At 49.9% G+C, this 14,297-nt stretch overlaps 1 protein-coding gene and 2 long non-coding RNA genes across 4 annotated transcripts; 2 read left to right on the top strand and 1 right to left on the bottom strand.

Moving 5' to 3' along the window:
* Nucleotides 1–1,740: 1,740 nt before the first annotated feature.
* On the top strand, nucleotides 1,741–6,105 carry Gm46870. Its single transcript, XR_001784444.2, has 3 exons — nucleotides 1,741–2,207; nucleotides 5,023–5,084; nucleotides 5,977–6,105. It is a non-coding gene; the product is annotated as a predicted gene, 46870 (long non-coding RNA).
* Nucleotides 6,106–7,652: 1,547 nt separating this feature from the next.
* On the top strand, nucleotides 7,653–8,071 carry Gm40250. The gene is made up of 2 exons (XR_868150.2): nucleotides 7,653–7,781; nucleotides 7,976–8,071. It is a non-coding gene; the product is annotated as a predicted gene, 40250 (long non-coding RNA).
* On the bottom strand, nucleotides 8,067–12,584 carry 5730409E04Rik (RIKEN cDNA 5730409E04Rik gene). 2 transcript variants are annotated; one of them, NM_001145950.1, is made up of 2 exons: nucleotides 12,426–12,584; nucleotides 8,067–10,762 (listed from the first exon to the last, which is right to left on the bottom strand). In NM_001145950.1, exon 2 carries the CDS (start codon nucleotides 10,755–10,757, stop codon nucleotides 10,065–10,067), a length of 693 nt encoding a protein of 230 aa, NP_001139422.1. In that variant the 5' UTR covers nucleotides 10,758–10,762; nucleotides 12,426–12,584; the 3' UTR covers nucleotides 8,067–10,064. The 2 variants fall into 2 exon arrangements, with proteins under 2 accessions (NP_001139422.1, NP_001013777.2); NM_001013755.3 differs by having other exon boundaries at nucleotides 8,067–10,757.
* Between the last annotated feature and the right edge of the window lie 1,713 nt (nucleotides 12,585–14,297).

The following is a 14,297-nucleotide window of genomic DNA, read 5'->3' as shown; positions in this document are numbered from 1 at the left end:
ATCTCTAGCACCTGAAAGAGGGGGATCCTCTGCCTCTGGGATGGTCCCCTGGTTGTGAAGCTCTCAGCGACCTGAGCCCCTTACCTCCCTAGAACAAATCCACTCCATGTTTCCTAGGACACCCCTTTCCTTGTCAAGTGTCTTCAGCCTCCAGGTTGTGTTTAGTTAGCATCTGGTAAGCAATTTCCTGTCAACCTTTTAATCCCTTATCCCCACCGAGGGCACAAAATTCGTTTTTCCACTGTCTAGGTGTCTCATAACTTTGTGTTTCTTAACTCCAGTATCTGGAACACTGAACCTACAAGATGGTTCACAAACAAGTCCTCGTCATATGCTGCCCTGTCACACACACTCAGGAACTTACAATACATGTGGCACAATAAAGGTCCTGAGAAGGTCTGCAGGGAAAAAGCCTGGTCAGCATCTTTAACCCTAACGTCTCCCACAGCCCTTGAAATTACAGAACTTTTTCCTGAACACTTACTGGAGCAGACTTCTATTGGCACTGTCACGTTATTGCCACTATTGATCCCCTACTCTGGGTCTCCTGCCAGACTGTGAAGTCCCTGAGGGCTGGAACTGTATCTGAATTATCTGGTCCCCAGTGCCTAGCATGGAGTCTGGCACGTAGCTGTCATAGATGCTTGTCTAAGTAGAAAATGTTCCCATCTGTAACAAAAACAAAGATTCAGTGAGTACTCTAGGGCAGGCTCCTGGCAGCACTGTGAAAGAGGTACCTGGTCACAGTCACGCTGGGAACACAGGGTCATGGATCTTCTTGCAGAAGGTTGCTGGACCCTCTGTGAATGTGATACAGCCTTAGGAATCTAGGACAACGAGGTCCCCCAGCATCTGTGGGCATTCAAGTCTGAAGGAGTAGCCTCTGTGGTTACAATAGCTAAGGGAAGGGAACCTGAGGAAAAAACCAGAACTGTTTGTCCTGTGTCGCAGGCACACTTCAGCAAGGCTGAGCCACCACACAACTTTAGAGGAATCACTTCCTGTACTGTAATTGTCTGGAACTTGGGGCCCTGAGAGACAGTTCTGTGAAAAAATGAGGCTAGCCTGCACTATTTCATTCCCTCTACAGAAGTCTCTGGAAGGTAGTTTGGTTACTGTTTGTTTGTAGACAGGGTGTTCATGTAGCCCAGGTTAGGCCAGAAGTTGCTTTGTAGCTGAGGATAATTTTGAACCTCTGACTTTCCTGCCTCCATCTCCTAGTGCTGGGATTACAGCATGTAGCACAACACCCGTTCCTTTATGCAGTTCGGGGACTTGAACCCTGAGCCTCATTTTTGTCATATAAACTATGACTCCAGCATCCCTGAAGGCTGTTGAGAAAGGTTTTATGGGTTTGTGGGAACATGAGACCCTGAGAAAATTATGTCGATGTTGTAAAGAGACTATGAGGCCCTGCCAACACACTAAGTAACTGAAGCTGCTGGAGGAGAACGGTGGCATGGTCCTAAATCCGAGGGAAGCTGTGGCCATGTCTGTCCTATAGAAGCCCATGCTAGAGTTAGGCTCTGCATAGAGGGAGGGTTAGTCTAGTTCTTCAGGTGTGGGGTTACAGTACCTGGATCTAGGTCGTCCAAGTGAGACTACTGGTTTTGAGAGGGAGAGAGAAAGGCTCGAAGGCCTACCCCACACACCTCTCTCAAGCCATGACCTTGTGGAATAAGCAGCTGTATGAGGGAGAAAAAAAAAAAAAAAGAGCTCCACTCGTGCGGTTCCCCCAGAAGCAGGAAGAGCTGGGGCCAGCTGCATGTAGAGCACAGAGGGCAGACTGATATTCAAGTAGGACGGAGGAATATGAGGGAGGCGGAGGTTTTGGCGGTCCTTGAGGATAGGTGAGTACAAAGGCCACAGAGATGAGGAGATAGCTCCTCAGATGGTTAAGAGTTGTGTCCAAGGGGACACAAGGTCTAGGGGAGAGTTCCTAGCCCTAGTTGTTTAACAAAAATGTTAGGTTTCCACCAGCCCGGTTAACTCACACCCATGAATCCATTCCTACCAGTGTTTCTGCTTGGGGGCTTTTGTCCCGCGCATCCCGCAGCGAAGGATGCACTCCGCAGCCCTCTCTCACTCTCCACCTTCGGGCAAACCCTGGGGTTAATTCTTCCCTCTCCCCCCACCCCCCCAAAGCAGGGGTGTCGCCCAGCTTTGTGCGCCCAGGTGCTGGAGGCGAGAGCCAGGGGACAGCTGAGGTGAGGAGGGTGACGGGGGCGGAGGGAACCAGACACAAAGAGGGGAGGGGGCTCTGGCTGCAGCTGTCCCTCGAGGGGCCGAGACAAAGGGCCTGCTGGCGGCCAAACCGAGCCGTTTTCATGCTTGTTTTCATGCTTGTTGGGATTAGGCATAGGGAAAAGCGCTCGGGACCGTGATGATCAGGAGCCCGGTGCAGCCCGACGCGTGGGGCGGCCGGCGCCACCACCTCTGGCTTTGTGCGAGGGCCGCCCGCTCTGGGAGGCCACCCCTTTGTCTGTGCCCCGCCCGGGAACCTCCAAACGTCAGCTGAACGTACCCTCACCACGCCCTCGCTGGTCCTTAATGACTGGACGGGTCCCCAGGGATTCAGCCCCTTCCCAGACTCTAACATGCCAGACCTCAAAACAATGAACACTCCCGCGCCACTCCGGTCCCATTCCCCTGCCAGTTGCTCAATCCAAGGAATCTTTCCTCACATTTGAGTGATGTAACACACAGATTAGGAGATGAACTAGCTCAAAGGCTAAGCATTTGGTGGGAAGGAGTAGGATTGGGAAGGTGGGAGAATCTGGGAAGTTCTGGGTGGGATAGGTCAAAGTCTAGCTGGAGAATCCTCAGGCCTGGAGCAAATTGCAGTCTTATCCCTGAGGGATTGGTGGGTCGTGCAGGAAAGTCTGTGTCCGGAGTGAGCGATGGTGCAGGTGTGTGCATACACAGACGTGGGTACTTATCTGCCAGCACCCGTGGGTATGGAGATGTAGACCAGCTTGTTTGTGAGGTCTGGCTCAGATCCCAGAGTATCTCCAACGTCCTTCTGTCCTTTCTGACCAGAAGCATCCCTTATACCCACGGGCTGGTATTGAGAGCCTGCAGAATGTAGGTTGGTTTGGTTTTGTTGTTGTTGCTTGTTTTGTTTTTTAAAGACAAGATCCCATTTGTCCTAGGCTAGCCTGGAACTTGCTATGCAATTGAGGGAAACCTTGGAGTTTCTAATCCTCCTGCCTTTAACTCCTGAGTAAGATTACAGGCAATTCCCCACCCCCACCCCCCACGACACCCGCTTTTATGAAGTGTTCAGGATCAAACTTAAACTCTGTGCAAGCTAGTCAAGTCCTCTACCAACCAACTGAGCTCCAGCCCCAGCCCAGCAATGCTCCCCCCATCCAAATTAATTTTATTTTATATGAGTGTTTTACCTGCTTATATGTGCTAATATATAGAAAAGGGTGATGCGCGCGCACGCGCGCACACACACACACACACACAACTGTAATTACAGAAAGTTGTGAGCTGCCAAGCCAAGAGAGTGCTGGGAACTGAACCCTGGTCCTTTGTAAGAGCAACAACTGCTCTTAACTGCTAAGTCATCTCTCCCTCCCTAGCAATGCTTTTTAATACAGAGCACAACTGCTCAGCTACAACCTCTGCCTCTGATGGCCTTCAGAGAAAGAGGAGGGAGAGGAGGCAGAGGAGGAGGAAGAGGAAGAGAAGGAGCAGCAGCAACAGGCACTGTTCCTCCCTGTTCCTATCACCTTACTGTATTTGAGACACTAACACTGTCTCAACAGTCTTAACAGGTCACAGGCTGTCATTAGGGGACGATCACTCTCCTTAGAGGGAGCTGCTACACTATGTTCTAGAGGTTTTAGGCCTTAGGCTGTAGAAGCCACTTAACATACCTTGAAGCCTTTGGACCCTCCCAACTCTGTCTTCTTCCTTAGTTACCAGATCATTTCTTGCACAGCAGTTTTGGTGGGTTTTTTTTTTTTTTTTTTTTGGTTGTTGGGAATTGAATTTTTAGGATTTCTGCTTGCTCCTCTCTGGTTGACCCCGCTCGCTCTGGTCAACTCTGCTCACTCAATCCCTGTTTGCTCCGGCCCAAAGATTTATTTATTATTATATATAAGTACACTGTAGCTGTCTTTAGACACACCAGAAGGAGTCAGATCTCATTACAGGTGGTTGTGAACCACCATGTGGTTGCTGGGATTTGAACCCAGGACCTTTTGAAGAACAGTCAGTGCTCTTAAACACTGAGCCATCTCGCCAGCCCGTGTGCAGAAGTTTTTAACCACATCCCCTCTGAACATTTAGTAGGGGCTGACCCAGTTGGGGGCCTGTTATGGTTAGTTGGGTTTTTGTTTTGTTTTTTCTTTTGTCAGCTTACATGAAACTAGACATATCTGGAAGGAAAACACCTCTACAAGATTGGCCTGTAGACCTGTCTGTGGGGGGTGTTGTTTTGATTAATCATTTATGTGGGAGTGGCCCTGCCCATTTTTGGGTAGTGCCACCCGTGGGTAGATGGTTCTAGAAGGTATAAGAAAGTAGGTTTAGGGCTGGAGAGATGGCTCAGTGATTAAAAGCACCGACTGCTCTTCCAGAGGTCCTGAGTTCAATTCCCAGCAACCACATGGTGGCTCACAACCACCTGTAAATGGGATCCGATGCCTTCTTCTGGAGTGTCTGACGACAGCTACAGTGTACTCACATACATAAAATAAATAAATCTTAAAAAAAAAAAAAAAGGAAAGTAAGCAAGCAAGCAAGCAGATTAAGCAAGCCAAAGGAAGCAAGTCAGTAAGCAGCACCCCTCCATGGCCTCTGCATCAGCTCCTGCCTCAAGATGCCTGCCCTGCTTGGGTTCCTACCAAAACTTTCCTGGATGACGGATTGTGATCATAACACGTCCGACAAATAAACCCCTTCCTTTCCAACATGTCTTTAGTCATCAGAGTGGTAGAAACTTCAAGACCAGGACCCTGGAGAGAAAGGTTTGAATGAATGAACCCTCCCGCCTCTCTCCATGAATAGGACTACCTACCCCTTGGCCGTCCCTTGATGCTTCAGATCTGGGCCTGCAGCCTGCTATTAGGGTCAGTATCACCCCCATGTTATTCCTAAGCAAGGCTCTCCATCCGAAGCCTGGGTTGGCTAGCTTTGCTGTGGTCATAGAATGTCCGTTCTTGAGGAGGGGAAGGTGGCAGTGACTCTCTGCCTGAACCTTTCCAAGTGCGTGAGCCTCTCCTTATTCCCTTCCACCCCGGGGACTAAAAGAACTCCCAGCTCAACAACTAACACACGCTTCCAGATTAAGAAATCTGGCTGAGACCTGCTCGGAGTATGGACATCCCCTTCCCAGACCCAGAGTGGCCTCTACATTAGGCTCCTGAACACCCGTCTGTCTCGTTCATCTTTGCAGGCCAGAGCTGTGCAAGGTCAGGGGGGTGGGGTGGGACCCTGGAGGGGTCCTGTGCAGAGTAGGGATTTAACCTTAATGCCTACAGAACATCGTAAGGTCCATCTGGTCAGTCTTTGAATCTGCTACAGGTGAGGAAATTAAGTCTACCCCAGGCCTGCCCAATATGAGGTATGGAGTAGCCCCAGCTACTCATCAGGTGTGAACTTCGACTATGCTCCTCACACCTGATGGGGAACTACAATCCTGGATTTGGTTGGTTCAGCCACTGGGGTCCTGCCTTCTGGCCCCTAAGTGGTTGGGGCTTTGGCCAGTCGTCTTTTCAAATCTCCCTCCACCCTAGTCACTGGGCATATCCCTAGACCCAAATGCCTAGTAAAGTCCTGTACCTCATGGTTTCGTCAGCCTGGTTCTCACCTTATGCTCAGCTCAAGGTGCTGTTTTGAGTAGGTTTGGCTCACAGGAAGTAGCACTTAAGGAAGTCTGGCCTTATGGGAGGAGGTGTGGCCTTGTTAGAGGAAGTCTATCGCTGTGGAGGCAGGGCTTTGAGGTCTGATGTGTATCCTCAGGCTCCACCCAGTATGGAAGGAGAGTCTCCTGGCTCCTCCAGATCAAGATGTAGGACTCTTGGCTCCTCCAGCACCGTGTCTACCTGCACACTGCCATGCTTCCTGCTATGATGATAATGGACCGAACCTCTGAACCTGTAAGGCAGTCCCAATTAAATGTTTGCATTTATAAGAGTTGCCTTGGTCATGGTGTCTCTTCACAGCAACAAAACCCTAACTAAGATGGCCCCCTAGCTCCCACTTTATACCCTCCCCACCCTGAACTGGGGCTCAAACCCAGCATCTCTCTCATGCTAACCACCCCTCAGCCTTCAAAGAACTCTTCAAAGTTTTTATGGTTTTTAACAATTGTTTGTTGATGTATGTGCATGAGTTGTGGGCACGTGTACCATATGTAGAAGAGATCAGAAACCATCTTGTGGGAATTAGGTTTTCTTGTTCCACCACATAGGGCCTGGGGAATCCAACACGTCATCAGTCCTGGCTCCAAGAGCTCCTCCCTACCTACACAGAGGCATCTCACAGCCCCAGAGAACTCTTCACAGAAAGGAACAGTTCGAACTCACTCTGACTCCAACTCCAGGCTGGTCTTAAACTTCTGATCCTCCTGCCCCAACCTCCCAAGCTGAGATTACAAACTGCCAGGTTGAGATGCTCCAACTTCTGTTTGTTTGTTTGTGTGTGTGTGTTTATGTGTATGTTTTTCTGGTAAGGGTCTCACTTGGGAAGCCCTGGCTGTCGTGGAACTTGCTGTGTAGACCAAGCTGTGCTCTTTCTCACAGAGCCCCTATAGCTCTGTTTCTCCAGTGCTGGGATTAAAGGCGTGCTGGGGTGCACATTGGACAACTTTGCTTTTTTATAGACCTCCTCCCAGTTTTAAAAGAAAAAGATCCAATTTTTAGATTCAACTTCCTTACTGAAAAAAAAAATTGCTTTTTCTGTAAAGATGTTAGGTATAGGGCTGATGAGGTAGTTCAGCAGGCAAAGGGGCTGTGTAGGCAAGGATGGCTTTGAATTCCTGATCTTCCTGCCTCCACCTCCCAAGTGCTGGCATTACTAGATATTTACTCCTGAGCCTGAAATTTATGCTAATTTTTATTTTTGCACTGAACCTGGGGGCCGCCGTGCACATGCTAAATAAGTACTTTGCTGCTTCATGTAAACATGAACTAAAGTGCCTGAAGTTTTGAATACTTAAGAAATAATCATATAAACCATAGTAGAAGATGATCATCTAAATTGCTATCAGCTGATATCTCAGTCGGGCATGGATTAAAAATTATGGCTGGGGCACAGCTCATCGGGCTGAGTCTCACATATGCAGGTTCTGGGTTCAGTCTGTAGTATGACAATGAGGTAAAATAAAACTACGTCTGTGTCAGAGCCATGTAAGGACCCCGTGTTTTTTGTTTTGTTTTGTTTTGTTTTGGAGACAGGGTCCCCCCTCCCCATCACACAACCCCCATGGAATGGTGTTTTGCTCACATGTATGTCTATATGCCGGTGTTGGGTTTTCTGGGACTGAGAATTCTGACAGTTGTGTGCTTCCATGTAGGTGCTGAGAGTTGAACCAGGGAGGGTCCTCTGGAAGAGCAACCATGCTCTTAAACTTGGAGCCATTTTTTTTCCAGTGCCCAGAGTTTCTTTGTATAGCCTTGGCTGTCCTGGTACTCGCTGTAGACCAGGTTGGCATCGAACTCAAGAGATCCGCCTGTCAAGCACTGAGATTAAAGACCTGGGCCACCAAATCCAGTATGACCCTTGGCCTTTTGCAGTCAAGGCACCCTTCAGGACAGGGATCTATGGTATGTGCCTTCCAAATCTGTTCAAATACAAGTGTGACTCAGGACAAGGGCAATCCCCTGTGGTGCTATTACAGCAGGGGCCAAATCTCCACTGTCGGCCTGGGAGGCCCTGACACTGCTGGGAAAATCCTGCTTTTCTTTTATTGATTGATTGATTGATTGATTTCTGCTTTTCTTGTCCCCATAATCCCTAGGCTTCGAGCATTTGGCTCCAGCTTAAAAGTGGAACTCATTGTGAAAGAGACCACCAGGCAACAGATAGAACAAAAACATATCCTGGAACAATTGAATTTGCTCCCTTAGTTTATTTATGCTGCATCGGCCCAGAGGCCAGATTCACATTCAACATGCAAGTACTATAAAAGTCCCCAGGGCTCACAATTCACCTACCCTCCCATCAAGGATAGAACTGTTTGGAGATGGTGCGGGAAGGGTCCCCACTTTGCAGATGGGGAGACTGAGGCCAGACACAGCACAGGTGCTGTCCCTGTCACCTGCTGCTGCTCCTCCTTTGAGTCATTGCTTCACCCACTAGGATCCTGCCTTACCTTGACACCCAGAAACAAAACAAAGGGCTCCAGAACCTTAACTACTGACCTACCCAATACACATTCAACCTCACAGCATGAAGCCTTCCCTAGGGCCTGCCAATCCCTGTTCAAAGGGGCCGCATGTCCTAAGAGCTTCGGGAAGCTGGACTGACCCTGTCCTCTGACTGCTTAGAAAGCTGAGCTCTGGCTTCTCCAGAAAGTCCGATTCTGAAAAATGAACCAAACCAATCTGACATTCACTGCTGCTAAAGCGACGTAGGCAGAGGAGGGAAAGGTGAAGAGAAGGGAGGTCCCCCAACTGCCCGTGGCCTTGGTGCATCTGGCCCATGATCTGCATGCTTATATGCACAGTCCCATTCTACAGACTTAACTCAGTATGGCTTTCGGCCTCTCCTCACAGTGGAGCAGGATGGTGTTTTGGGAATTCTCCTGTTCTTCACAGAGTTCTACCAGAGTCATTCTCTCCCACCGCCACCTCCCACAGAGGAGCCAGACAGGGTTCAAAACAACACACCCACCCTCCCTCCCTCCCTCCCTCCCTCCCTCCCTCCCTTCCTTCCTTCCTTCCTTCCTTCCTCCCTCCCTCCCTTTCTCTCTCTCTCTCTCTCTCTCTCTCTCTCTCTCTCTCTCTCTCTCTCTCTCTCTCTCTCTTTCTCTCTCCTCTTTCTTTCTTTTGGGTTTCTATATGTAGCCTGGCTGTCCTTGAACTCACTCTGTAGCCCAGGCTGTTCTGGAACTCAGAGTTCCAGTTGCCTCAGCCTCTTGAGTGCTGGGATTAAAGATGTGCACCACCAGAACCCAGCTAAGAGGACAGTTTCTTATATCTTTCTTTATCTCCACTCCCACCCCTGCTGCAGCCTCCGCCACTGTGCCAGTTCCCTCCCTTGAGACCAATTCTCCACAAATTGTCCTGTGCACAGGAAGGCCAGTGCAGCCAATAAATCTCTGAACCGGGGCTAGGTGTGCAGCTCAGTGGTAGGACATTTGCCTAGCATGCACAGGGCTCTGGGCTCAATTCCTTGTACAGTAATAAGCAAAATAAACAAAAAGCAACCACCCCAAATTAAAAAAAAAAAAAAAACTCTTAGGAACAAGCCAACATTAGGGACAGTGGTCTTAGAGCAAGGTTGGAGGGGAAGGGATAGGAAAGGTAGCCTGGGAAACTGCAGGAGAACAGGTCAGCCACAGCCCTCAGAACAGGAGAACAGGCCACAGCCCTCAGATCTATGACAGTGGGAGAGGCTTCTATCTCTAGGAAGCTGGGAGGTGAGACTCAGTAGAATATAAGGCTGGGGTAGACTTTGGGAACACAGGAGATGGGTGGACGCCCTGCAGGTGCAATTGAACATACATTTACACACACCTGCCCTTAAGTCTCTGCAAACACACACATTCCTAGCACATGTTTCTTATGCCAGCACTGGAACGTGTAAGTCTCAACACACACCCAACACAAGCCTGTACATATAAACTGATACACATGCATATATATCTTTTGTCTCTACATTCAGGAATATATATACACATTCCTGGGTACCTAGCCACACATGCATACATAAACACACATGCCTTACATACCTGCTTACATGTTAGCATATAGATATTCACTTATGCTTACTTGCATACATGCCAGCTAATACTCACATCCTTCCTTGTGTATAACCACTCAAAAGCCTGCAAATGCACACACTTGTGCACACACACACTTGTGCACACACACTTGTGCACACCCTTAGCCCTGGTCCTGGTGCCTGCAAGGTGCTTCCCTCTGTTGCAGACAGCGGATAAGCTCCTTCCGGTTGTCCAGGATGGTGTCAAAGCTCTCTTGCAGTCGGGCCTGCTGGTCGACCAACTGGTGCTGCAGAGCCCGGATCCACTGGAGCAGCGCCAAGCGCCGATACATCACCAAATGCGCGTGGTGTTTCTCCTTCTCCTGTTCTTTGTAGCGCTCCTGAGCCTGCAGCTGCTGCACGGCCTGGGCCACGGAGGGCAGAAGGGGATCCAGAGGGCTCGGACCTCGAGGGGTATCGCAGACAGGTTCTGGACTGCTGCTGAAGCTGTCGATGCTCAAGGAACTGCTGGCATAGCCAATGTCCTCCAGAGGAGAGCAGACACTGCTGGCACCGCTCAACTTCTCTGGCTCAGCACCAGGGATCTCCGCACCCTCCGGGGGACTGCGGACTCCGGCCTCAGGGAGCCTGGTGGCTTGGAAGACCTGGTTATCAGAGGGTGACTCAGAGGAGCTCCTTATCAGAATAGGATCCACTTTGCCTGGCACACCATGCCAGTTCTTATTGGCATCCTTAGCACTCTCCACAAAGTTGGAGTTATTGTCTGGTTGGAGGTCTGGTTGGCATACTCCAGGAGGCAGGCTCCCTGGGTACTGGGCCCCCTCTGCTAGTCCTGGCTGGATGGCAGCGAACATCTGGACTGGGAAGGAGAAGGAGAATGAGACAGAGCAGGACAGGATAGAATGGCAACCTAGAGCCCAAGAACCTTGCAATGGTGTCCCTCCCTTCTCTCTGATTATTTGGTCTGTCTCCCTCCCAGGGTTTTCCCTCTAAGGCTCACCATCTCTTCACTCTACAAACTTCTCCCAAGGTCACTTCATCCTGTTATAGCTTCAAGAACCATCCTGTGTAGGTGACTCTCAGATCTGTGTCCAGCCCAGATTCAACCCCTACTCAACCCTATGACCTACCACCAGTTCTTCAGATCTACACATCCTGACAGCTCTCCTTCCAGGGTCCTTGGGCAGGACAGCTCTGCCATCTGAAGACAAGTCTATCTAGCCATGCCTAGGAGCACCCTGGATTACTGACCCTCCTCCCATGCCCACCTCACTGTCCACATTTTGACAAACTCTCCTTTGGCCCTGGTCATTTTGACCTGGGTGATTGCCACAGCCTTTCCACTGACCCTCGTTCAATTAAAAATATAAATTTAGGAGCTGGAGATATGGCTCAGCAGTTAAGAGCACTGGTTGCTCTTCCAGAGGACCCATGTTCCCAAGTCAGATGGTTTACAACTGTAGGCATCGCTGGCTTCACACCAGCCCCCACCCCCCAGCCTCTCTGTTCACCCACATGCATGCATGCATACATACACATGCACACACACAGATATGCTAATATTTTTTTTTAAAAAAGATGTCCTGTTAAATAACAAATAATACTTGTAAAAGGAACATATGTCTACATCTATACAGATGTATAGATATAGACAGGTATATTTCATAAGTCCACAGAAAACCACAAACATTTCCATGATGTCTCATAACAGTAGCAAAATTACAGTTATGAAATAGGAACAAAAGCTAAGTGGTGGCGGCGCACGCCTTTAATCTCAGCGCTTGGGAGGCAGAGGCAGGCGGATCTCATGAGATTGAGACCACCCTGGTCTACAGAGCGAGTTCCAGGATAGCAAGAGCTACACAGAGAAACCCTGTCTGGAAAACTCAGAAATCCACCTGCTTCTGCCTTCCGAGTGCTGGGATCAAAGGCGTGCGCCACCATGCCCGGCTACTGACCACATTTGTATGACTTGAAGAACTGAGGCCTCGTGAGTGAGACATACTATTAAGTCAATCAAGCAGCTACTAAGAAGGTTCCCCTATAGGGTGGCAGCGACCCTCCCCACACCCAGCAATGGGCAGAAGTCATGAAGAGAGACTGAGGTTGGGACAGATGTTTCACTCCTTTGGCTTGTGAGAAAAGGCCTGAAGACACCACCACCACCACCACCACCACCACCACCACCACCACCACCACCACCACCACCACCACCCCACCCCTCCAACTCTCTTTCCCTCTCCCTCTCTTAAAATTTGTCCTAAATCTGGCCACAAAGGAAGCTGGGGTGGGGCGGGGCTAAGGATCCAGGTTCAAAAAGTCAGTGAAATGAGTGCAGACATCCTAAGATCAGGATTTTCCCAAGTTAACCCACAGTATGGGGGCATGGGAGCGGCTGTAGCACGGGGATTGGCGGACTTGGCAGTGGTCCGAGCTCTGCGACCCTAATCTCTGCAGAGGCAGCTCCCTAACCCGCTTTCCGGCGGCTGGGCCCCAAGCCCTCCATCAGGGCCCGGACTCACGGCCTAGAGGCGCCCGCTCCTGCGGGGCTTGCTACGGTCCCTCGGGTCCTGCTCGCTGCAGGGTGGGGGATTCCTGGACCTGCGCGTGCACGCGTGGTGACGCGGCTGCTTGGTCCAGGCACAGCGGCCCTAGCCCCAGCCCGGGCTGCGGAGTCCAGCAGCGTCTGCGCGGCTGGGCGGAGCGGTCTGACCCACGTGGGCCGGTTCGGTTCTCCGCGCAGGAACTGCCTCCTCCCGCAGCTTGACCCGAGAGCCTTGTAGGTCCGGTGTCATCTCCTAACCACCCTGGCGAGGCGCCACGGATCCATTGGTTCTCCTTGCTGCAGACATGGCGACGAAATGCCTCCTTCCTGGGTTTCCCAGGGGCTCGGCAATTGGCGAGGCCGTGGTGCGGGTCTGGACCCGCTGTGGTCCTTTCTGTGCTCCAGCTCGGCACCTTTTCTGCCGAGAATTTTCAGTTCATCCCCACTTACTCTATTTTAGGATCTTTGAGCACCTTTCTGGCTTCTAGATCTGTTTTTTACTTATTATTTATTTATTATATGTAAGTACACTGTAGCTGTCTTCAGACACTCCAGAAGAGGACATCAGATCTCATTACGGGTGGTTGTGAGCCACCATGTGGTTGCTGGGATTTGAACTTTGGACCTTCGGAAGAGCAGTCGGGTGCTCTTACCCACTGAGCCATCTCACCAGCCCCTAGATCTGTTTTTTAAAAAGACCCCTTCACTGTACTGTACCTATTTGATTAAATGCTATGAGGATTTTATTGTTTGTTGTTTTGAAACAGAGACTCATTATGTAGCCCTGGCTACCCTGGAAAGCACTATGTAGACCAGGCTGGTTTCCAGTTGCACAGGGAGATCTGCCTGCTTCTGCCTCCCAAGTGCTGGGATTAAAGGCATGTCCCATCACCACCAGCCAGCTTTCTTTAAGATTTTATTTTTTATTTATGTATATGTGTTTCTCCCTCTCCTCCCCCCCCCCCATTTCTCTCTCTGTGTATATAACTAAGAAGGAGCCCCATTCCAGGTAAGTCACAGTTCAAACTATGGCTGCAGCAATCATATTTCCTGTCAAGTGGAAGAAGCCAAGTCTATGTACTAGGAGAAAAAATGATACTGACACACAGGAGCTCAAAGACAAATGGCTGACTAACATCCCAGCTTCTGCTTCCTGGGTTTCTAGTTTTGATGCCTTCCCATGAAGTTCATATCTTGCCATACCCAACCTGAGTGGAATTTATCTCACTGATAATCAAAAGATTCTTGAATTAATACACTAACACAATGAGGTACCCCTGGATTCTGATCATTCACTGCTACTGTGTAGCTGTTTGCTGTAAACTGAAGAGGGGGGCAGACGTGAGATTCGGAAGATTCTAGAAGGCCCTCTTCAAGGTAGTGGGTGATGTAAGGGGTTGCTGGGACAACAGAGACTCTTCAGTGACACTGCCTGCTAGTTGTGTTGGGAGCTCCAGGGATGCAGATTTTCTGAGTGGCCACCCAGCTGGACTCAGGTGCCTTTGACCTAGCTGCCGTTGAGCTAGCGATGGCACTGTGAGTGAGCCCCAACCCTTAAGCAACCCCGGTCAACTCATTGGTTCACCAAGCTAGACTTTGATGGGACTGCTCCCTGAGTCTAGCATCACTGACCTCTCTAGTGGGAGTGGTATCTGTTCATGTCAACCCAGAAGGGGACTTGCCTAACCCTCGGTAGGCACTAGCAGTTCATTTGCCCTTGATAGTCTCCATCAAGACGATAGGTCCTGTAGATCCTGATAGATCCGCCATCATGTAGAAGTTGAAAGGGTCTGAAACATAAAGAAACCATCTCTGTGTTCCTGGCTAGAAACATTCTCCCCTAGACACC

The sequence above is a fragment of the Mus musculus genome, chromosome 4, assembly GCF_000001635.26.
Source record: "Mus musculus strain C57BL/6J chromosome 4, GRCm38.p6 C57BL/6J".
NCBI lineage: Eukaryota > Metazoa > Chordata > Mammalia > Rodentia > Muridae > Mus > Mus musculus.
Note: the sequence above shows the minus strand (reverse complement) of the source record. Positions and strands in the feature narration are given on the sequence as shown.

What these genes read in the sequence shown, in the direction of transcription:
- 5730409E04Rik (NM_001145950.1), bottom strand. Translation starts at nt 10,757, where the DNA reads ATGTTCGCTGCCATCCAGCCAGGACTAGCAGAGGGGGCCCAGTACCCA.